This window comes from Triturus cristatus, chromosome 3_1, assembly GCF_964204655.1.
Source record: "Triturus cristatus chromosome 3_1, aTriCri1.1, whole genome shotgun sequence".
In the NCBI taxonomy this organism is placed as follows: domain Eukaryota; kingdom Metazoa; phylum Chordata; class Amphibia; order Caudata; family Salamandridae; genus Triturus; species Triturus cristatus.
The window spans coordinates 553,780,904-553,804,504 of record NC_140583.1 but is presented as its reverse complement, the minus strand read 5'-3'; the positions used below and the strand labels follow the sequence as shown (position 1 = coordinate 553,804,504).

At 41.1% G+C, this 23,601-nt stretch overlaps 1 protein-coding gene across 1 annotated transcript in view; it reads left to right on the top strand.

Moving 5' to 3' along the window:
* Positions 1 to 23,601, top strand: part of AGBL1 (AGBL carboxypeptidase 1) — a 3,971,795-nt gene that overhangs the window by 2,677,874 nt on the left and 1,270,320 nt on the right. Inside the window, exon 20 of the mRNA XM_085644473.1 lies at positions 11,303 to 11,434. Coding sequence (XP_085500599.1) covers positions 11,303 to 11,434 — 132 coding nt within the window. The remainder of the gene's footprint in view (positions 1 to 11,302; positions 11,435 to 23,601) is intronic.

Below are 23,601 nucleotides of genomic sequence, written 5' to 3'. Positions count from 1 at the left end.
TATTGATTCCAAGCCACAGCTCCCAACCGAGACAGGGATCTACTGCTGGCCTTCTGTATGAAGACCCTAGGGATACGAGACATTAGCTTAATTGAGGAACGTAGTTGCCTGGCCGGGGAGTAGAAACCAAACCTTGATCTCAAATAGGCCAGAGCATGACCATATAGGGCGATGTGTACCATCACCAGGGATTTGAACTTCACCCTGTTTCACCGGCAGCCAATGAAGGTCACGAAGATGCAGCGTGAAATTAGCCCTCTTTTTTATTTATTCATTTATTATTTATTATGACATTTATTAAGCACTACTGTTACCCGTTGGTGTCCTGGCGCTGTGTGAGATCTTGCCCAAGTCTCAAAACAGAGGTCAGATTATCCTGTAAACAGCCAAGTTTTTAAGGCTTTTCGAAAAGCCAGTAAGCTGGTTGTACCTCTGAGGTACAGTGGGAGATTATTCCAAGCCTTGGCTGCATTCACTACAAAACGTCTTCCACACCAGGTGGCCTTTTTCACAAATGGCATATAAACCAGCTTAGCATCAGATGAGTGCAGTGATCTGATTGGTATATACCAATGCAGCCGCTCTTTTAAATAAGATGGTCCCGTCCCATGAAGCGCTTTGTGGACCAAACACCACGCTTCCTAACTGGCAACCAATGAAGCTTCCGTATCTCATTCGAGATTGATGCATATTTTGGAATGCCTGACACGAGTCTAGCAGCAGCATTCTGCAGGAGTTGCAACTTCTGAATTATTCCTTCCTGGATATTAAAATACAGACTTTTATAATAGTCATGCTAAGAGCTGTGATGACTGTTTGATGACACTCTTTAGTTAAAAGTGGCAAAACTTTCTTGCAGGACCTGAGAGCAAAGGAAGTAGCAGAGGCCACTGAATTCACTTAGTATCTAAAACTAAGCTTCTGGTCCACCCACACTCCCAGGTTCTTTACCTTCCTGCTGGGTGAGGAGAGAGGACCCTAGGTGTCTGGCCACCATTCCGGGGTCCAAACATTCAGATCGTTGCAAAAACATACCACTTCTGTTTTCCCGGAGTTCAATTTAAGGCAGTTTTGGGCCATCCAAATCCCTACGGCGTTAAAGCAGTCCTTGAATCGGAGCGCAGTGCTCCTCCACTCATCTGGTTGTAATGAGACCACGATTTGGGTGTCATCCGCGTAGGAGATCAAGCTAAACCCAAATGACTGAATAAGGGGTGCCAATGAGGACACATAAATGTCAAAAAAAGTGTCAGACTCATTGAGGACCCCTGCGGGACCCCACATGGTAATGAAAAAGGATTAGACAAGAATTCCCCCAAAGGTGCTGACTGACTCCGGTTTGACAGGAAAGATTTAAGAAGTCTCCAGGCGGAGCCCTGTACTCCGATCTCCTGCAAACGGTCTATCAACAGATCGTGATGGACCGTATCAAATGCTGCTGAAAGATCTAACATGACCAATGCAGCTTTGCCTCCTTGATCTAAAATGGTCCTAATCTCTTCAGTAGATTTCAGGAGTGCAGATTCGGTGCTATGCCCCCCTCTGAAGTCATGCTGGGTTGGGTCCAGTGCTTGTGAAAACTCCAGAAATTGACTAAGTTGCGTGTTTAAGTTCCTCTCAACAATTTTTGCAGGTAGCCGGAGTCTGGATATAGGCCTGAAATTGTTGGGGTCTTTTGAGTCAAGATTCGTTTTTTTTAGTAGAGGCAGAATAGATGTTTTTTTCCAATCTAACGGGAAGTACCCTTCTGAGTACATTGTGTTAAAAATGGGGGTCAAGACTCGGGAAACTGGTTATGCCACTAGCTTTAATATGGGTATCGGGCAAGGGTCAAAAGGGGAGCCAGACTTTACCAACATAAGAAGATTAAAAGTATCCGTTACTGTGAGCTGGGCAAAATTGTCCAGTTTTGCTTTCTTTTCTGTATTTGAATCATCCATTTGGCCCAAGGTAGTCTTAGATGTTGCGTTAGAGAAAGTGGAGAAGATGGCATCCACTTTCCCATATAAGAATTTGGCCAATTTTTCACACAGTTCCTGACTGGGAGTAGTTGTAATTGCCACTGGGTGGGCCAAACTGGTGACTGTATTAAACTGTTCCCTCTCTGAATTTTTTGCATCGTTAATTTTAGTGGAGAAAAATGTTAGCTTGACATTATGAACCAGCTGTTTGTACTTGGCAAGGCCACGTTTATATTCCTCCTTATCACTATCCCTATACTCCTTTCTCCAATTTCTCTCCAGGTGTTTACAAATCAGTCTTTGGTCCCTTAGTTCGGGCGGAGGGTGGCAGTCTTTTATTCCATATATACATTTTTATTCCATTCCATGATAACATATTTTTCTGGGAGCTAACTTATTCCCTGCTGCTTTTAGCCAACTTGAGTAGGATCTCGTTGCCTCATCTAGATTTGTAGGAGGCGTGATTAAGGTCTTGTTGAGGGCATCGAGCAGTTCTTCAGCAACTACTTGGTTCCACGCTCTTTTCGTCAGTTTTTTTTTTGCTGGCTTTTGAGTGTATCAATCAGGGATAGTGAGTTTAAATAATACTGGCTTATGGTCAGACCAGAGAAAAGGAAGAATATTAGTAACTTGCAACTGTGGATTATTAGAAACAATTCCATCAAGTATGTGACCTGCCTGATGAGTAGCACCAATAACGAGTTGCTCTAAGTTACTGCCCTTCATCAAATCTAGCAATTTAGCTGTGTCAGGGTCTGACGATGCATCCAAATGGAAATTAAAATCGCCCAATACAGAGTAAGAACTGGCGATAATACCAATTTCCAAAAGTCTGCCAGCCGGATCAATAAAACGGCCTCTAGGGCCCGGTGGTCTATAGATGAGAGTCCCTCGAAAAGTATAGTGAGGAGATAGGCGAAAAGAGAAGTCTAGTACCTCGCAGCCTTCCACCTCTCCTGGACTAAATGTGGTAATAAGGGAGTAATGGTAGATGACCGCTAAGCCGCCTCCTCTCTCAATGGGCCTGTTCAGACTATAACATACATAGTTAGGAGGCGTCGCCTTAACTAAATCCGGACCTGATGCATTATCAGTCCAGGATTCTGTAATGAAAGCAATCTTTATATTTTCATCCTCTATAAATGAAGCACACTCCGTGGTGTGTTTAATCAAGGATCTCGTGTTCAAGAGAGCACATTTCCATGTTGAGGTGACTACCTCCCTCTCTATCTTTGCTGCATGAGTTTTAGAGATATCTAAGGTGTGAAATAGCAGCTCTGGTATTTTAATCCCACACCCTGGACAGACCTTATAAGACTCCCGGAGCTGGAGATCAGGACTGATACAAAGGCATAAATGGGCAGTAATATTGGGGTTAAGACTTTTTTTAAAGTTACTATCATAATGCAATTTAGGATGATTACCTGTAATCCCCTGAACAGGGGAACTGGCGCTGAGTGCTGAGCACGGAACGATCGCGGTCGGGCGCAACGGACTTGCCTAGCCAAAAAGAGCACCAGTACTGTGGAAGGAATTTCCAGAAGAGAAGAATCTCCACCTTGTCCTTGTTACATTTCAATTGAGCCTTTGCTAGCCAGTGAAATATTGCAGTGAGGCAGATCTTAGCATGTGCAGAGTTTTCCGCACTTCCTTTGTTCCAGGAGGAGAGCAGCTGTGTATCATCTGCATATGAAATGATTTTGGCTCCAAGTTTATCCGCTAACTGAATTAGGAGAGACATATAAATGTTAACAGGCAAGGGACTCAATACCAAGCCTTTAGGTACCCCTGTAACCATTTTTTGAGGGGATGCTGAAAAGGACTGAATCCAGATTTGCTGGATTCTATCTTCCAGATAGGATTTGGGCCAATTCCAGGCTAATCCTTCCACACCAATTTCCTGGAGACGGGTCAGGAGCAGGGCATGTGGGACCGTATCGAATGCTGCTGATAAATCCAGAAGAACCAGGGTTGGCCTGCCCCCATTTCAAGGGTCCCCCATATTGCTTCAGATATTTCAGTCAACACCGTTTCAGTGCTGTGCGAAGACCTGAAGCCTGATTGAGCCTGGTGTAGGAGCTCATTCCACTCAACAAACCCAGATAGTTGATTGTTAACCTGCTTTTCAAGGACTTTAGGCACCGCTGGGAGTAGATAGATGGGACGGTAATTAGAAGACAGAAAGAGACCCAGTGAGGGTTTCTTAAGCAAGGGAATAATCATAGCCTGTTTCCAAGTGTAGAGTACCCTTGCTGAGGATAAATATAGGTTTAGCAGTGCGTTAAGTACAGGGTTGATTACCTCCGCTCCAGCTACAAGTAGTGTAGCATGCCAGGGATCATTGGGAGAGCCATATTTAAGTGCTTTTAGTGCGACAACGGAATCTTCCAAGGAAATGGCTTCCAATGTCTCTAATTTAGGCTGGGGAGCTGAGTTCCTTGAAGGGAAATCCACCACAGACTCCTGATTATCAGGGTCACTGAAATTAGCCTGAAAAGATCGAACCTTATCAGTTAAAAAGCAAGCCAATTCATCACACCATTCCTGCAAGGTCATTTTGGTGTGAGTCTTGGCTTTCAGGGAGAAAAAACTCTTGACAATTGCAAAGATTTATTTACCTTTGTTGCCAGAGTGGGCAATGCACTTCTCATAATAGAGGCTTCTCACTATTAAAATGGTGGCAAAGAAATTCTTTTGAGCCCTTTTAAAGATCTCTTTATCCTCTGGGTAATATTTCTGCCTCCATTTGCATTCTAGCTTCTTGCACTGTTGTCTTTCCAGTTTTAGAGGGCCGAAAAACCAGGGCTTCGAGGCTGATTTTCCTTCCTCCTCTAAAATGGCATGAGAGGGCAAATTGTTCAACTATTTTATTGATCCAACTATTACAACTGCCTAATGACTCCTCAATTCCCCCCGCCAAAATCTTATCTGAGTATATAGTTTCATCAGGCCGACATACTTACACTCCTACTGTGCAAGATACTAGGACCCTAATGGAATATGCTTTGAAAGATAAAGTGATTGGAGTCGGCCACCTAATTCCTGCAAGACTTTGGGAGTGTTGCTGTCTTAATAAAAACTGGCGGTTGAGTTTTAGCTTCCTTGATCATTTTGTCTATAAAAAAAAGAATGGACTGTCTTCTTATGATGCAGTGATCTCACTAAGGTGTCTAAAAAAGATGCTTCATAATACGTTTGTACATTGGGTAACGCCATCCTCTGTGGCTAGTGTCTAATTGAAGTACAGGTAGTTTTACCCTGGTAACCTTCTTGTTCCAGACAAAATACCTAAAAAGCACTTCCAGTTCAGTGAAATAGTTCTTATTCACTTTTATCGCAACATTCCAAAAAATAAATATAAGTAAGGGTAGGATCGACATTTTAATAAGAGCTACTCCACCATAAGGGCCTTATTCACTTCATTCCCCCGAATCGTAATGGTCAGGGGCTCTCTAAAAAAAAGTAAATAAAATGGGGGGCAGAGGACATCCCTGAAGTGTTCCCCTATTTATATATATTATCCCTGCAAGGTTAGAGTTAACAAAGACCTTTGCTTGTGCCGTTTGATATAAGTTCTGCATAATAAATTGGGCAGCAAAGTCAATCTTCTGAAGGCCATAACAGAGCACATCCCAGTTAACCAGATCAAATGTTTTCTCTGCAACGACTATTATTACAGCTGCTTGAATTTGATTGGCAGAGAGGTAGTCCAGCGTACAAACATAGGGGTTACCCTGACAATGGATGAAGTTCCTAAGCCAGGGACAAAAGAGCAATTGTCTTAAAGATTACTTAGGCAACATTCAGCCTCATGCATCAACCCAAAATCCAGTCGGTAAAATACCGATTCGGTAATAGCTCCCGGTATTAAGTAAAAAATACCCAATCCCAATGCATCAACCCAAAAGCAGAAATCGCTATTTAAGGAATCCTTAAATAGCGATTCTTTAAATAGGGATTCCTTAAATACCGATTCCTTAAATAGCGATTGCATTTAAGGAATCCCAAAGTGAGATTCCTTAAATGCAATGCATCAAAGTAAAAAAATTAGCGATTTCGCTAATAGGGGGAGCAAATTACCATGAAGATGAACTGCATGGTAATTTGCAAAAACTTTGAAAAATGCACTTTTGTGCATTTTTCAAAGTTTCATGTTGCGCACACACATGCCCTTAGAGCATGTGTGTGTGCAACATATGTGCACATATCATTTTCAGGGGTGCAACAGGGTGTCCTTTTGACACCCTGGCACCCTTGAAAGTGCTCCCGCTATTAGCGATTCGGTAATACCGAATCGCTAATACAGACTGGCTTTACATTCATTCCTATGGGCCTCCAAGCCCATAGGAATGAATGGGTAGGTATTCCTTATTACCGATTCGGTATTACCGATTCGGTAATAAGGAATATTAAGGAATCGCTATTTGAATAGCGATTCCTACATGCATAGCCTTTTGCTATTCCTTATTAGCGATTCCTTATTTTTCGCTAATAAGGAATCGCAAATGGCATTGTTGATGCATAGGCCCCTATATGTTTAAATGTACTAGTAAACAAGGGGGACTTCAAAACTTTAGTGACCAGCGACAACCAAAATACTAAAATAAACGTAGTATATTTATTGTATCAAAAAAGAGAATAAATACATATTTATCGCTCAATCTGTCATGTAGAGAAGTAGTCCAGTGCATGAATTTAAAAGCACATATTTGCGAACATTAGAAAAATAAACCACAAACCCCGTCTGATCTACATGAATTTATGCCTGGGTTGCCGAAGTAATACAAATTGCCCACATTTTCATTGAAAGCTTATAATCAGCATTCAGTAAACTAATTAGAAACTAAGAATTGTGGACTTCTTGAAGGACGAGGGTATCCTCCCTCTTTAACGAAATTAAATAACTCAGTCAAAAAGGGTATAAGTTCACAGGCAAATGTTTGAAAAATTGTCAGGGAACCCATCATTGCCATATGCCTTCCCACTAGTGGGAAGAGCTTCCTGCACCTCTGCCACTGATTTGTTGGAAGTCATTTTTTCTTCTTGTAAATTTGAAACTGAAGGAGACTGATAGAAAGATAATATTGCAATATGCTAGTGTGCAAGATCAAATATTTACAAGCCCCTATCGCCACCATAATGTCATATTTTATGGACATTGTGGTGGCGATACAGGCATTGCCTTATTTACAAGGCTGCATTAAGCCAATTAACGCTGCCTTGTAAATAAGGCACCGTTTCACCCTTTACTAACTGTGAAAGGGGTGAGCAATGGGTGTTGCGATAATTGTTTCACTACAACACCCACTGATTTTGACGTTACCCCATATTTACAAAGGTGGCATAAATATATGGGGCAGCGCCAAAATTAAAACCAGGGAAAACCTGATCTTAACAGGGTGCAATGAGGACAAATGCATTAGTTTTCCTCGTTTTTGCTGTTTTTATGTGTGCTGCATTGTGCGTCGACCACTATTTTAGTTTCGGGCTGCAATTGTTTTATTTCTTTATTCTATGCATCCAAAGCCAAGTCCTGGATGTAATTAAAATCTTCCCCTAAGATTATCGGCCCTACTGGTTCCATACCAATATAATAAGTCTGTAGCAATGAGTCTACCTCACTGGGGCGTAGTATTTAACCAAGTTTAGAGGGTTGCCATTAGCACAAACTTTCAGTCATATCCACCTTCCGTGGGGATCAATAATTACATCGGTAACAAACTAATCCATCTGCCTGCCTAGTAAGACTGCAACCCCTGTAACTGCTAACCCAGCTGAAGCAAAATACGTATATGGATACTGCTTTGGAACAAAAAGATCCAGGAAAATGTCCTTAAGATGAGTCGTCTGTAAAAATAAGATTTCTGGAGAGAACGAGGTCAACCATATAATAAATCCCATATATTTGCTCTTGTTTGACATGCCATGAACATTGCAGGAAATAAGTCTAACTTTTAGACTCATTGCTTACCACCTTTTGCTAGTTAGAATCATTCCTATGTTACTAGCCAAAAATAATTTAAGTCCTGTCACAATTCTGCTCTTTTTTGAGAGAAGTGCTTCCCACCCATGCAACTTCCCTAATGCCCCACATGACCTACAAAACACTAACAACTGCGACAAACGTATTTTGTGTAAGGATATATACTCATTCGGAGGGTTTTGCCTGTTTTACTTCACTGACATTAACACTTATTTATGGCAAGCAGAAGTAAAACCATACTATTGCATGAAAGACAGTACAAAAGGGGAATACAAATGGAGTTGCTGTTACATTAGCTTACCACTTATTCTTGGTACCCCTATTATAGTCAGATTAGGAGCACACAAATATTGGAAGTAATGATAGACCTGGCCATTATGATTTTGCTTTTGGGTATCAAGACCTGGATGTCTCTGTATTTACTATAAAATTATCTGTTGAGTGTAGCTCAATGGTCTCAGTTTGCAAAGGGCCCCACAGTAGTGGGGGAGTCGAATACCGAGCCCCTTTGTGAATCAGGCCCAATAGATTTAGCAGTCACTGACAACATCTCAGATCACTAGCGAGCCAACATAGCCTTTCATTTTTCTGAGGTTGATATTTTTTAAGTACAATTGAATTGACAAATAATACTTGTTGAATGTAGTGCTTAGAAATAGCAAAACAGCTTTGGTGAATAGCATTTGATGCCGTCTGGCAATCAATTCCATGGCAGCATTGCGAAGCAGGCAGCGTTTTTTTGCTTTCCAAATGCAACCTAGTAAAGCAGGGGTTTGCTTTGGAAAATGAAAAAAATGCTAATGGCATGCTTAGAGTTGTTTCCAAGAGCATTTGGTTTATTGTTTAGTTGTTCCAGTCTGGCACCATCATACTGCTGATGGAGGTGGGAATGGCATGGTCCTCCCTACCACAGGGTGCTTGTGACACTGTTCTTTCCAGTAGATGTGCTGCATAGAGAGAAGAGAGGAATGAGCATATGACACATCCTCCAAGGTTGGCCAATACCCTCTTCCTGCCAAACCATACATCTTCTCATGTACAGCACCCATTTCGCAATAGACACCTCACCCTGTGCTCCGTGAGATGGGTGACACAGCACTCACCTGAGTTGTATCACCACTTATACCACGGTCCATATCCCCAAGTTCTCTGTTTGAGCACATCACCTTATACCCCATGAGGTATTTGATAATACCCTGTTCCCCTTTATGAAGATTTCTATTAAAAACTGTTGATACTGATGACTGTATGTTTGTTTATGAGTGTGGAGGGATGCTTATATGTATGCTGGACTTAGTGAAAATGTGTGCCTCTGTGTTATGTCTATGTTCATGCTCTATGTGTGCCCATGTGTTGTTTGCTTCCATCGTGTAGTTCCTGGAAACCTATACAGGATCTGTGCATGTAGACAACATAGACTGTGGGATTGGTGTCCAGACTGATTCCAGACACCCCCAATGGGTATGTTCGTTGTATACCAGCTAGCTCACAGTGCCACTGTACACTCCTCTTACCAAGGAGAGAATAGTTCTTCGCAACTATCAAACTTGACAACTTTGTCTCATCAGGGATCGTGGAAACAGTACAGTACTTTTCGCTCAGTCACTCGTGCTCACTTTGTCTCAGAGAGACATACACATAATAAACGGTGGGGACGTTTTTCAATAAGCATTTATTGAAACAGCATCATTCTAGTGTGAAATAGGTGTGCTGAAACAACCATTAGACAGAAACAGATATAAATGATTATAAGTATCAACCGAGTTGAAGGATGGTAGATTCCTACCATAGTGTTAGTATAATAAATACAGGCAAGTATAAGAATCCATGCCAGTAATAAAGCGTACTCCTAAGATGAAACCCTAGCTAGATGTACCTAACTGTACCTATCATGTATGTAGGTGTAGAGCCAAGAATCCCCCCAGGCTGAAGCCGACCTCATTACCCGAAATGTGAGAGACTGTGGAACCCAGTTTAGAACTTGAGATAGACACCCCTAGAGGGATGTCAGACCACTGCGAGCTGGAGCGTCTACGTGCAGGAACCTAAGTGTCTCGCGTCAGTGTGTCAGCATGGAAGTCTTTCTCCTCTGCCTGCCTGGGCAAAGATGTGGTGTATATATACCCAAAAGGTACCCTCGGGGGATTCTACCTTGCTGTGTCATGTCGGTCGTGGATGACGGAAGGCATGACCCTTTTACATAGTTATTATGCAGAGGATGGTAATTCTGCTGTGATTCTGAGAATCTTCATGCATAATTAATGAGGCTAGTTTTCGGGGAAAACCACACAACATCTTATGCAGTGCTTAACTAGGTAAAAGGTCAATACCAAAACCTGTTATGTGGTGTAATGATACGGTAAATGTAGTTGAAATGTTCCGAGAATACTCAGGACTACATTGGGGTATGCTATGAAACATAACAGCAAGAGCCAAACTCATTGCAGTTGTTTGGAGGTTTTGCCACTTCTTGAGCATGGCAACAGTCTTGCTCTTTTCCCAATATATCATACTAGACTGTCCCATCTGATTCTTCCTGATCAATCCGAGGGCGCTTGAATGCATTTCAAACAAACAGAAAAAAAGAAGCAAAGAAGGAAAGATACCAATAGGCAACGTCAGTTCTTGCGCTGACTGTGGAGGTAAGCATAGTTCAGAAAACGTATTCATGCCATACTTTCCCTTTACAATAATAAAGGATGATCTGCCCAGATATGCCTGCCCTATTAGTATGTAAAACTATGCCTACCTTAAAGCAGCACTTTTCAGTACCACCCTAACACTATTTCCTTAACATTCCACAATAGTTCCTCCCTGACATGAAAGTCAATCAAAATGGGAAGTTGTCAACATATATATGTTGATAGGTATGGTTCCTAATGGACCACACGATTATGACACATCACTTCGTAGCAATATTCAGAATCATAAAACATCTACTTACGTGTTCGCTGATTACTTTCAACTAGACTCTGGTAACATTTTAATTATGCCAGTATTATCTGGAAATTTTGTGCTGCAGGCAAGTTGTGAAGTTTTGCATTATATTGTTTTCTGTAATTTAGTCGCTAAAGACTGGTTCAGGGAGAAAATGTCTAACTTGAAGGAAATTGTCTACTTGAATCAGTATTCTGCAAGTATCTCATGTGACATGGTTATTCATTTTACATAATTTTGTTTAATTTCGCTGAAATTTCTCCGTTTTTTTTTTTATATTTGCACAGTAAACTTGTTATGGTCCATTAAATAGGTGTAGCGTTTAATCATGTATAGATGGAAAACCATGTGTCTGCTATCACAGTTTATTAACATATTATAAGCAAGCAATTATTGTCTACTTCTTTTTATTTATCTGCAGGTGTTCTGTGACTACCATGGTCATTCTCAGAAAAAGAATGTCTTTTTATATGGCTGTAGTATTAAAGAAACATTGTGGCAGGCTGGCTGTGTCGTGGACAAGGATGTTCTTCTGGAAGACGTTGGCTATAGGGTATGCAGAATTATGATTTTGGAAACAAAGCCATACATTGCAGAAATACAGTTTGCAAGTCTAGGAGAAAGTACATTGATACTTAATGTTTTTGAAGGTAACAAAACATTAAGTAATGGTTGGGCATGTTGGGAACTAATCCATAACTGTGCAATTGTGTCCACAGCACTACTATTTATAATTTATAGTGCATTTATCTGAGGCATAAAGAAATAAAACAATTTGACAAAAAATCTTAATGTAGATGACGGTACTCTTGCTTTCAGTAAAATGTAATCCCTCTTGGTCTTTGTTATGTAATAGGAAGGGAAGTATCGCGAGCAGGAGTCACCAACAGATGGCCTCATTGTACTTGGAAGTAGTATGTAATGCCAGCACTAACGTATTCAGAGGCAGAATCTGGGAAAAATCAATCTTCATTAATTTTCTAATAGATAAAGATGAGATTCTGCTTTATAAAATGGAGAAGAGCATGGTTTTAACTATTACTATTTTAGTGTCTTTTAGGTAAAACACTGCTATATGAGAATATCTGACCCTTACTACCATTATCAATGGCAATAAGCAGCAGAATGTTCACTGGAGAAATGCAGTACCTAAACAACATTAAAGAAGAAAAGAAATCAAAATCCCATTCAGTGAAACAAATACAAATAAAGTGATTAAACAAGACCACAAGGACACAAATAGGATAGGGGGATTCGCAGATATAGATTTTGAAGAAGATATCCAAACAATTCCCATAAGATCAAAGGAAATGTAATGTCAAATGCTTTTAATATTTCTGGTGCTCCTCTTTAGAGACACCAGCCATAGATCTAAAGTGGAAACACCAGCCGCGGTCGGTAGTAGGAGTAACGTGGGGTGGGGGAGGGGCAGGGTGGGGGGTAGTAATCTATGGATTACGGAGGTTTACAGGTAAATTAACATATAAATTAATAAAACGAATTTTGTTGCGTGCACTGCATCTCCAAATGCGATGCAGTGCACGCAACGAAATTCGTTTTATTAATTTATATGTTAACTAAAATCCAAAGAGGGGACGCAGAAATATGAATTTGTAAAGTTTGAAGTAAAAATAGAGCCAAAAAGTACTAAGCGGCACTGATAGTATATGGAAGTGGGAGACCGGGACCTAGGAATGATTTCAGGCTGACTCTGGTGGAGTGTGGTTCGGATACCCCAAATGTGTTTTTCGCGTAATGCAATCCTAAAGCTGGATTGGATGAAGATGAATTTAAATTGGACACCTTTGCCATGCGGTGTCACTCATTCCCTGGAGGTCTTAAAAGACTAAATATTTTCTAAATCCCATTTACTTAGAGTTTCAACAGCGATGTCTTGGGGTCACTTCCGAGGCACCCAGGACTTCAGGGAAAGCAATTAGGGGCAGGGATTCACTGTAGCACAGGCCACCAGCAGGGTCCAGTCGGTACTGATCAACTGTTAACTTCATGAAAAGGGCCTCTAGAAAATTGTAGTGTACCTAAAGCCACACAGGAGGTCACCCAACTGACCCTTGAAGAGCACTTCTCTGTTCTGGTTACAAGAGGGAGCAGGCCAAGTTCTTTAAGGCTGTTCTAAGAGTACAGCAAACAAGGACCAGTCATTTTCTGATCTTCCACATGTCTAGAAAGTGTTCTGAGCATGGTTCCTTGAAGTGCCTCATTTATGGATTGCTCTTGCCAGTGGGAGGTAGTGACTTCTAGACTTTTCCAAACCAATATGGTTAAGGTTTCCAGGGGTAACACTCTTAACTTAGCAGTAACACGTTGTCCTACCACAAACAATCTAACTTTTTTATTTTTTATTTATTTATTTAATGTGATTTTATATAGCGCGAACATTACCCGAAGGTGTCAGAGCGCTTTACAAAAGAACCAGTTGCGTTACATAAGGACTTTGGATTAAATGAGTTACATAAGAGATTAAAACAGGAACAAAATTGCAGATGTACAAGTGGAGCGAAAGGAGGGAAAAATTGCAAATGTACAAGTTGTAAAGTCAAGGAAGAGACACAAACAGATAAACTCTAAAATCATATAGGAATGGAATAGGAAAGTACAAAGCTCCACTACATATACTAGTGGTTAGAGCGCTTTACAAAAGGACCAGTTACATTACATAAGGACTTCGGAGTACATGAGTTACATAAAAGACACAGACAGAACAACTCTAAAATCGCAAAAGAACAGTAGTCAGTACATACGCCTACTACAGATACTAGAGGTTAGAGTTGCATATATTCAAATTGAAGATTCACTCAAGGAAAAGAAACATACAGAAGAAACTATAAAATTACATAAGAACACTAATAAGTAAATATGTCTACTACATATTCTAGTGGATAGAATTACATATGTATATATATTCAAGTTGCAAAACACTCAAGATCCCATTTAAAAAGCAATTAGGGTTAGACAATTATATATTACAAATTTACAGAGCATGGCTTTTACAAGAGTATCAGCGAGAAACAAGTAAGAAAAGCAGATAGGGACAGGAAAGAGAGAGAGAGAGAAAACGGAGATGGGACCAGAAGTATAAACAATAGTCACAAAAGGGAGCAGATCCGTGGAGAAGGAGGATGATCGATAGGTCGCCCAGCTGGAGACCATCCGGGACGGAGGATCAGACCACTTTCGCAAGATGGCAGACCAAGGACAAGAGCGACAACAGGAGACGGTCCCAAAATGGCGGGGCGCACACAAGTCCCAGTCCAAAAGTTAGGAGGGCCAAGTCTGAAGAAAACCAGGGAGCCGACCTGTGTTTGGACAGATGTCAAGAGGCTGTGCAATGAAGAAGGCATCTAAGACCATTATCTCAATGTTGTAGTTGGAGTCAGTTTTTAAGCACCTAAGTTTAAAAAACAGACACACTGCTACATTTTACTACACAGGAAGGTGAAAGTTTGAGTGAAAGTTATGTATCATCTGCATAATTGTAAATTAGAAACTAAAGAATTGATCAATTTGATCTACGAGATTAGATATACTTTGAGAAAATTAGGAGTTCGGGCCAAATGAAGGCTATGTACAGTGGCTTCACTGTGGATTAAAAATGCAGCCGAGAAACAATTTGTATTTTGATAGTTGCAAAATAATTAATCCATTTCAGGGCACTACCGTCAACTCCTGTCAGTCATACAGGAGTGCCATGTGATAAATTCAGTAAGACCAGTGCCCTAACACAGCAATCTTACTTCTCCCATCTGATGGCACTGAGGTAATAGTGACAGCACTCATGCCTCTCTGTGGTCTGAAGCCATACTTGCCATTGTCAATAATCAAAGGAATCTCAATGGAAGACTGTAATTGTTCATTCTTTTGCAGTAGTAGTCATGCATGTGGCAATTGTGAATAAATTGTAAGATAACTCACTTGGGCCCCGCAAGTGATTTCAACATTGTTGAAATAATGGTTATTTAATGTCCATTGGGTTGGTCTTCAACATAAGATAGAGGTCAATAGAGCATTTTGAAATTGAGCAACCTAGCTAATTATTTATACATTTTAGCTAGGTGTGTGTCCTCAGGAGGTTCTAGTGATTTGCTTTTGACAATCAATTCACTGAGTTATTCTAGACTAATGATGCTGAATTGGAAGATTTTTTTGTAAAGTAACTGATCCGGGCCGGTACAGGTAACTAATCATTTTTAGTTGATCTTTGCTCTTGGAGACAAATTTATTTTCACTTTTGTCATTTGTGTAAAGTGGATGAATAAATCAGCAATCAAATGTCACCATTCTGCGGATGGGATCTGAGATTGTTATACTGAGGACTTTGGACTTTGTTGAATATTTACCAATAACCTTGTTGTAGAGTCTCGAATTATTTGATGCTTTCTGCTAACAACTTGTTCATATCTCAGTAGTTTGACACAATCTTTTCCTTGTATTGTATATTTTTAGGTATTTTTCCTATGGCTCTTTGGAGGTATTTTGTTGTCCAACTAGTTTCTAGTCATCTATTCTGTTGATTCCATCAGTAGGAGAGAAATAATGCGTGTTTAGGTCTGCTCTCAATAGCTGCACCTCAAGGACTTCCAGAATCTTTTAGAAATTCTCAGTGAGAACCCATAAGTGTTAGGTATATGATTGACAAGACAAATGTCTTCTGGCCAGCCTAAAGCAGGAGAATTGGGGGTTTCAAAAAATGTATGAAAATTTTAGTTATTTAATGTAAACCTAGCCAAAAGGAAACGTAACACTGTACATTGCCAATGCAAGCTTAAATTCAGTGAGTAATTAGAGAGGAAGATGAGTTGTAGATGTTTAATGATTTGTTATGTGGTATTCTTTAAAGTGGTGAGTCTTCCAACCTTTTCTAAATTAAAACTGTGTTGAGGTGGTCCTAATGGATACAGGGATGTTGTTCTAGATCCTGGGTGCATAGTTGTAAAAACTTTGTTTGCTAGTTTATTTTTCTTTTCTTTTTTACACTTCTTAGTATGCAGTCTGATGGCAGTCAGGGTGCAAATGAGCAGAAAACCACCAGAGATAGTAAGCCTGTCTGCAAGATACAGGGGAGTGCTGGTTGTGATTTCTTTGAAAATGATGCAGCTGGTTTTGTAGATGTTGTTGGCTGGCCAATGGAACATATGGAGTCCCATGTGCTTTTCGTTGGAGCATGTAGGATGCCCCTAAGGGGTGCCACTGTGGAGTCTGGGAGGCCATGGAGTAGGGATTTACCACCAACCAGATGCAAGAGTGAAAGAGTTTGAATAACAGTTCTAAAGTCACTTACTGAAGAAAAAACATAATGTGTGGCAGTAACTCCAAAGAAAATAGATCAGGAAAGGCTCAGGCCCAAGCTATATAAATTGTATGAGGTCTGCGGCAGAAGAAGAAGCAACCAGTCTGTCAGATGTGGCAGGTCGTGTGGAGAGTTAATGCTCAAGCACACATATTGCGCACAGTGTAATCATTTAAAAACAGCTGAGTCACTAGCAGCTCAGCAACTTTACTCTGATGTTGAGCCACATGAAATGAATTAGGTCGACTTTGTGAAAGTTATTTGGTGAGCACATCCTTAAATAACTAGAACGTGTGTTTACCAAATGGCTTTGTAGTGAACTCTGTGCCCAAACAGAAACAACTGCAATCAGCAGCAGCAGGTGTACAGTACCTTAAACAATACAAAAGCCCATGTAAGTGCAGGAAAATTCGGGTCCTTGGTTAGTTTCAGCTCGTCGCCAGATTTGTAGAGAAGATCCTTTACTTCATTGATTGAATAATGATTGCTCATTTATTATAATAGAAGAAAATCAAGTAGCTACTACTAAGGACACAGATATAGCTCGTAACTGCCCTCAAGTTGAACAGTAATACAGAGCGATTCCACAATATTGAACAGTAATACAGGGCCATTCCACAATTGAAAACATAACTCACCAATGGAAATCAAATGCCTTATTAGATCATGTACTACTCTGATAAAATATAAACACTGAAGAAGCAAATGCCACAGTATGTGAGTCAGATCTGGCAGAGCTAGTACTTTGAAGACTTTCCATTGTGTGATTCTACAGAAAGGTGTGGGTATAAGAAATGAAACAGACTTGCTATCATTGAATTTCTGTTGGATATTCTGTATTTCTTCACTGAAGAAGAGGTTCATGACATAGCACTTTTTTGTGGAGTGAGGAATACGTGGGTCCGGCAGATTGTTGATGCAATGCTTGATTATCTTGAACAGCATTTTACTTCTGTTGGTGGTTTTATTGATGGTTATGGTCCAGTAATTTGCTTTGGCTGATGTGATGAGCTGTCTGATTGTTGCGCAGAGGCTCTTCAGTTTCTAGGGTCCTGAGGAATTCTGCTTTTGTTCCATATTATTTCCTGCCTGTGGGTAGATCCTTTATTTTCAGCAAGGTCTTTAGAATACTAGGGTGTTAAAGGCTCTGGTTTGCACTTTCATGCTTTAATTGGGGCGTGGACATTCACATAGCTTTCTGAAAAATGGTTAAAAATATTTAGAAGGGTGTTGTCAACGCATGTAAAGTTGATGGGGTGAGAGATAAGTTCAAGCATTAGGTTGTCTATGAGGAAGTCTTTGAAGTATCTCAGGTTTAGTTTTCTCACTTGTGTTGACCTTGGTTAATTGGTAGTACACTGAGCAAGGAGATAGTGAGGGCAAGTAGTCAGTCCTGTCCAAGGGTACTGGTGGTTTGCAATGGATTTTTGGTTATGTATAAGACAAGACCGAGGATGTGACCTTTGGAGTTTGTTATTTGTTTGACATGCTGTACCACATTGGTTGCATCAATGAGGTTGCAGAGGGTTTATTTAATTTTTATTTTAGCTTGGTTTGTCTGGGAGGTTGAGGTCACTCAGGAAGGTGGTGTGAGAATGTCAAATGGACTAGGTAGTGCGAAGATAGAGAATTTAACAATTAAGTCCTTGTTCTACCCCTGGTAGCCTGTAGATGAGATGGAAAGTGGGCCCTGTGTTACAGAGGTAGGGAAAATGCATGGCAGTAGGTCAGTGGAACGGAGTGTTTTTCTTGATTGCCAATTGTGCAGGACCAGGGGGGCATATGGACGACATAGAGGCCTCTTTCCTTCTTATGTGCGTGTTCAACACAATGGATGGTGTAGCCTGTGGGAAAAAGGTCATCTAGGATGTGCAAAGATGTGGTGGTGACCCATGTTTCTGAGATGAAATGGCATTAAGCTTGTGATAAGCTCTGCAATGACTGGTGCTTGGAGTACTCTAGGATGTGCATTATTGAGCATGAGTTAGAATGTCTGTTCTGTAATTTGAGGGTGTGTGGTAGTTAGTGAGATTGTTAAAGTGGCCATCGCACTACTGAAAGGCCAGATCAAGGGTGTGTCTCTGAAAATGTGGCTTTTCAATCAGCAGGTGATAAAAAAGCAGGGATTTTAAGGTCTGTTTCACATAACCTGATCACTGCAAGGCCAAACTTAAAGCTCTCCACCACACATCTGTCCATAAACAGTATTATGTATAGTTAAAGGTATGGTATATTATTACCACAGACAGTGGAAAATGGTTGTTTGTCACAGGAACTTTAAAGGAATGTGCAGCTTTTGACAGGAAATGTTGTAGCATTTATTGACATCACTAAAGTAAAGAACAAAACACAGCACAATGACATAACTTAAAGTAATAACACAAGACAAACATAACAGGACACAACACAGCAAATCATTCAAAAAAGAATGTAATACAACAAAAAAGTAAAACACAGCAAAAGCACAATGCAATATGAAAGGACCATAACAAAACCGCACCAAAAAATACACAACAGAAGCTGTCATCACCACAGCAAAAAGCAAAATGACAAAAGTCACAAAACATTTTTGGTCAACATTTTCATCACAAAGATGTTTGCAACCATCTCTACACTGTTTTTAAGGATAGGAGATGTGAACTATCTGCCTATATGGTGAAATAACCAAAAATAGTTAGCTTCTTGCATTTCTCAAAGAGATTTGAAACCACAGACTATGAGAGATGGGACGATGCATTAGATAAGCATAATTTTTCCATAAAGTTTGCATGTTAGATGTAGTTCCTGCAAAGTTTGTTTTCTCTTAAGATCAGCCTCCTTTGCCATTGGGCAGATGTCTCACAAGACATTTTGTTACCTCCGGAATTAAATAATTAAATGTGGGCCTTCATAACATAGGTTTCATAAAGGGTAAATAAGTTTAGATCTTTCTAATAGGTGACATCATCAGTTTTAACATGGTGCTTAGAAACAGTGCTCATATCAAATGTGACTCTCTTCCTAATTAACCATTTGTTACTCAAACAGGGGAGAAACCATTTACAAGGAAATGTGAGGGGTTAAGTATTTGAACCATTGGAACATAGGATATTTCATACCTGTTACAAGAAAGGAAAGAGGCTATTCCACAAATTTCTCAATGCAAATACAAAAGAATAGTCATAGAAAGTTTTCAAGCTTTGAGTCAATCATCCTATATATGGGGTAAGATAACTTGTTTTTGGGGTGCTTTCACATTAAAACATGAATATACTAGTGAGTAGCACTGTGTCAGCTTTTGTTGTCTGGTTAGATGCTAAAACAGTCATTTAACAACTACTTGAAACCCATAAAAACACCTTGCAGACACCAAACGTGCAACATAGGGAAGTTTAAAGAAACATGATTCAACAAAAGAAGACTTTAACTGGAGAAGAGAAAATAGATTGTCAAAAACTGGGATATTAATTTTGCAGGGTCCCCACCAACATAATGAAGGCTATCCGGCTAGGTTAAAACTAACTTCTAAGAGAATCATTGCTCAAACTCTGTTTGCCATGGCACAAGCAGCAGATAATCCCTTGAGAAGTGGGAGTTAAGTTCAAGCACTGCCAACAGATTTCAAGTAAAGAAACCAACACAATAAAATTTGAAAACCAATTTTTAAAAATAGAAACACAATTAACAAGCAAAAGGACACAAATATCATTAAAATATGATTAAGGGAAACAGACACATGAATCTGTAACATTTTAAGGTGAAAATCACTAAGAAAAAGCAAAGTGTTATTGAACAACAACAACAGTTCATGGTTGACCAGCATCAAGGCATGATTTCAGGACAACCACAGTAAAACAGAGTTGAAATACACCAACCAGGTCCTCCTGGTCAAAGAGTTTACCTTCAAACTTAGGAACAAATTTAGTAAAAATCTGTGCTGGGTTTGCATCAGACAAGTGATTCAAACAGGCACAAAGTATTGAATTGGGATTTTTTTTCCAATGCAAAACTTTCTGCTGATAAGTAGACCTAAAGTATTGCAACATAGCACTAGCGCTGCTATATATTGCTTTGTGTTAAGGGGTCATGAGACGGGAGGTACCAGCGCTTTCCCATGCAGCCAGCCATCATTTTTGATGCAAAGCCCTAGCTACTAAAATGGTTGATAGGTCTTTTTGCAAAATGATGATGCCTCTTAAAAAGGAGAAATATTTCATTTCTTCTTACATTTCCAAAATTGCAATGTGATTTACTGTACAGCACACATGAAATGCGGGACATGTTTTAAACTTGGTTTAATTGTAGTATTTCTTACTAGAATTGTACGCTTCTAGTACAAAACCTATGCTATTCATCACATATCCTTGTTCGATGCACTACTGCTTGAAATTGTTGTAAATCTACTCCCTAATCTCAGAAAAAGAATGTCAAATCTTCCACTGAAGCAATGTACAGTGAATTGGCCATTGAAGGTCTCTTGAGGTTGGATAAGTTTTTGAGCTCCTGCCAAGGCTGTTGATTTTGGAGTCAAAAGCTCTGAGTGGGAAAAGGCTGAATTTCATGACCATTGCTTCATCGTATCCTGTATCTTCATGAAAAGTTTGACTATAAGCCATCTTGTGAAAAAAGAATTTGAGTGTCATGAGTAAGATATTCAGACAAAATGTTGGGACCCATATTAGAGGTAAGCTAACAGCTAATTTGCTGTTTATCCTACTTAGAGGTGGAAAAAAGTACCAAGGTTGTCAATAGTGACTTCAAGAAAGAGTATGGGATGAACATAGACATTCGCTTCCTGAACCATGCCAAGGGCAGAGATACTACTGCAATGCTTGGACAATGGCCAGAGTTTGATCCAGTGAGATCCCTTAGAATTAGTCACTTTGCTGGAAATCGAAATCCTCTAATGGGTCCCGTGCAACCCATGCCACTGGAGTCAAGCTATCCCCGCTGATGAGGGGTGAAACCCTGAAACCGGTCCTAGGATGCTTGTGACAGTCCAGGTAGGACCTGGCCTGGCAGTTCGGGTTGGGCTGTTCCAATTGAAATTAGGGTCAAGACTGATTTGCATATGGCTGGGTTCAAACTGGAATGGCATGGGGAGAAACAAAACAATGGATTTAGGCCCAGAACCTTGTACTGTGGTGAATCTATGACATTGTTTTGCATTCTGTCCATCAATTGTTCTTTTTGCATTTGTCACCCCGAGAGTGACGGGTATGCCCAGACGTGGGTCCCGTACTCTCCATGCCACTGGAGTCAAGCTATCCTGGCTGGTGAGGGGTGAAACCCCGACACCTGTCCTAGGATGTTTGTTTCACTCCAGGAAGGACCTGGACTGGCTGTTTGGGGTGGAATTTTCCAATTGGGAGCAGGTTCAAGACTGATTTGCATATGGCTGGGTTCAAACTTGAATGGCAAGGGGAGCAAAGGAATGATGGATTTAGGCCCATATCTCTGTACTGGGGAGAATGTATGATATTGTTCTGCATTCTATCCATCAATTGTTCTTTTTTCATTTGTCAACCCGAGTGGGACGGGTATGCCCAGACGTGGGTCCCGTGCAATCCATGCCACTGGAGCCCAGCTATCCTGGCTGATGAGGGGTGAAACCCCAAAACCAGTCCTAAGATGCTTGTTTCAGTCCAGGAAGGACCTGGCCTGGCAGTTCGGGTTAGGCTGTTCCAATTGAAAGCAGGGTCAAGACTGATTTGCATACGACTTGGTTCAAACTGGAATGGCATGGGGCGAAACAGAACAATGGATTTAGGCCTAGATCTCTGTATTTGGGTGAATGTATGATATTGTTCTGCATTCTGTCCATCAAATGTTCTTTTTGCATTTGTCACCCCGAGTGGGACGGGTATGCCCAGACGTGGGTCCCGTACTCTCCATGACACTGGAGTCAAGCTATCCTGGCTGGTGATGGGTGAAACCCTGACAACGGTCCTAGGATGTTTGTTTCACTCCAGGAAGGACCTGGCCTGGCAGTTTGGGCTTGACTTTTCCAATTGGGAGCAGGTTCAAGACTGATTTGCATATGGCTGGGTTCAAACTTGAATGGCAAGGGGAGCAAAAGAATGATGGATTTAGGCCCAGATCTCTGTACTGGTGTGAATGTATGACATTGTTCTGCATTCTGTCGATCAATTGCTCTCTTTGCATTTGTCACCCCGAGTGGGACATGTATGCCAAGATGTGGTTCCCGTACCTCTCCATGCCACTAGTGTCAAGCTATCCTGGCTGATGAGTGGTGAAACCCCTAAACCGGTCCTAGGATGCTTGTTTCAGTCCAGGGAGGACCTGGCCTGGCAGTTCGGGCTGGACTGTTCCAATTGGGAGCAGGGTCAAGACTGATTTGCATATGGCTGCGTTCAAACTGGAATGGCATGGGGAGCAAAAAAAATGGACTTAGGCCCAGATCTCTGTATTGAGGTGAATGTATGACATTGTTCTGCATTCTGTCCATCAATTGTTCTTTTGCATTTGTCACCCCGAGTGGGACGGGTACGGCCAGACATGGGTCCCATGCTCTCCATGCCACTGGAGTCCAGCTATCCTGGCTGATGAGGTGTGAAATGCCAAAACCGGTCCTAGGATGCTTGTTTCAGTCCAGTGAGGACCTGGCCTGGCAGTTTGGGCTGGACTGTTCCAATTGGGAGCAGGGTCAAGACTGATTTGCATATGGCTGGGTTCAAACTAGAATGGCATGGGGAGCACAACAACAATGGATTTAGGCCCAGATCTCTGTACTGGGGTGAATGTATGACATTGTTCTGCATTCTGTCCATCAATTGTTCTTTTGCATTTGTCACCCCGAGTGGGACGGGTATGCCCAGACTTGGGTCCCGTGCTCTCCATGCCACTGAAGTCAAGCTATCCTGGCTGATGAGAGGTGAAACATCAAACCTGGTCCTAGAATGCTTGTTTCAGTCCGAGGAGGACCTGGCCTGGCAGTTCGGGCTGGACTGTTCCAATTGGGAGCAGGGTCAAAAATGATTTGCATATGGCTGGGTTCAAACTGGAATGGCATGGGGAGCAAATACACAATAGATTTAGGCCCAGATATCAGCACTGGGGCGAATGTATGACATTGTTCTGCGTTCTGTCCATCAATTGTTCTTTTTTCATTTGTCACCCTGAGTGGGACGGGTATGCCCAGACTTGGGTCCCATGCTCTCCATGCCACTGGAGTCAAGGTATCCTTGCTGATGAGTGGTGAAACCCCGAAACCGGTCCTAGGATGCTTGTTTCAGTCCAGGGAGGACCTGGCCTGGCAGTTCGGACTGGACTGTTCCAATTGGGTGCAGGGTCAAGACGGATTTGCATATGACTGGGTTCAAACTGGAATGGCATGGGGAGCAAAAAAACAATGGATTTAGGCCCAGATCTCTGTACTGAGCTGAATGTATGACATTGTTCTGCGTTCTGTC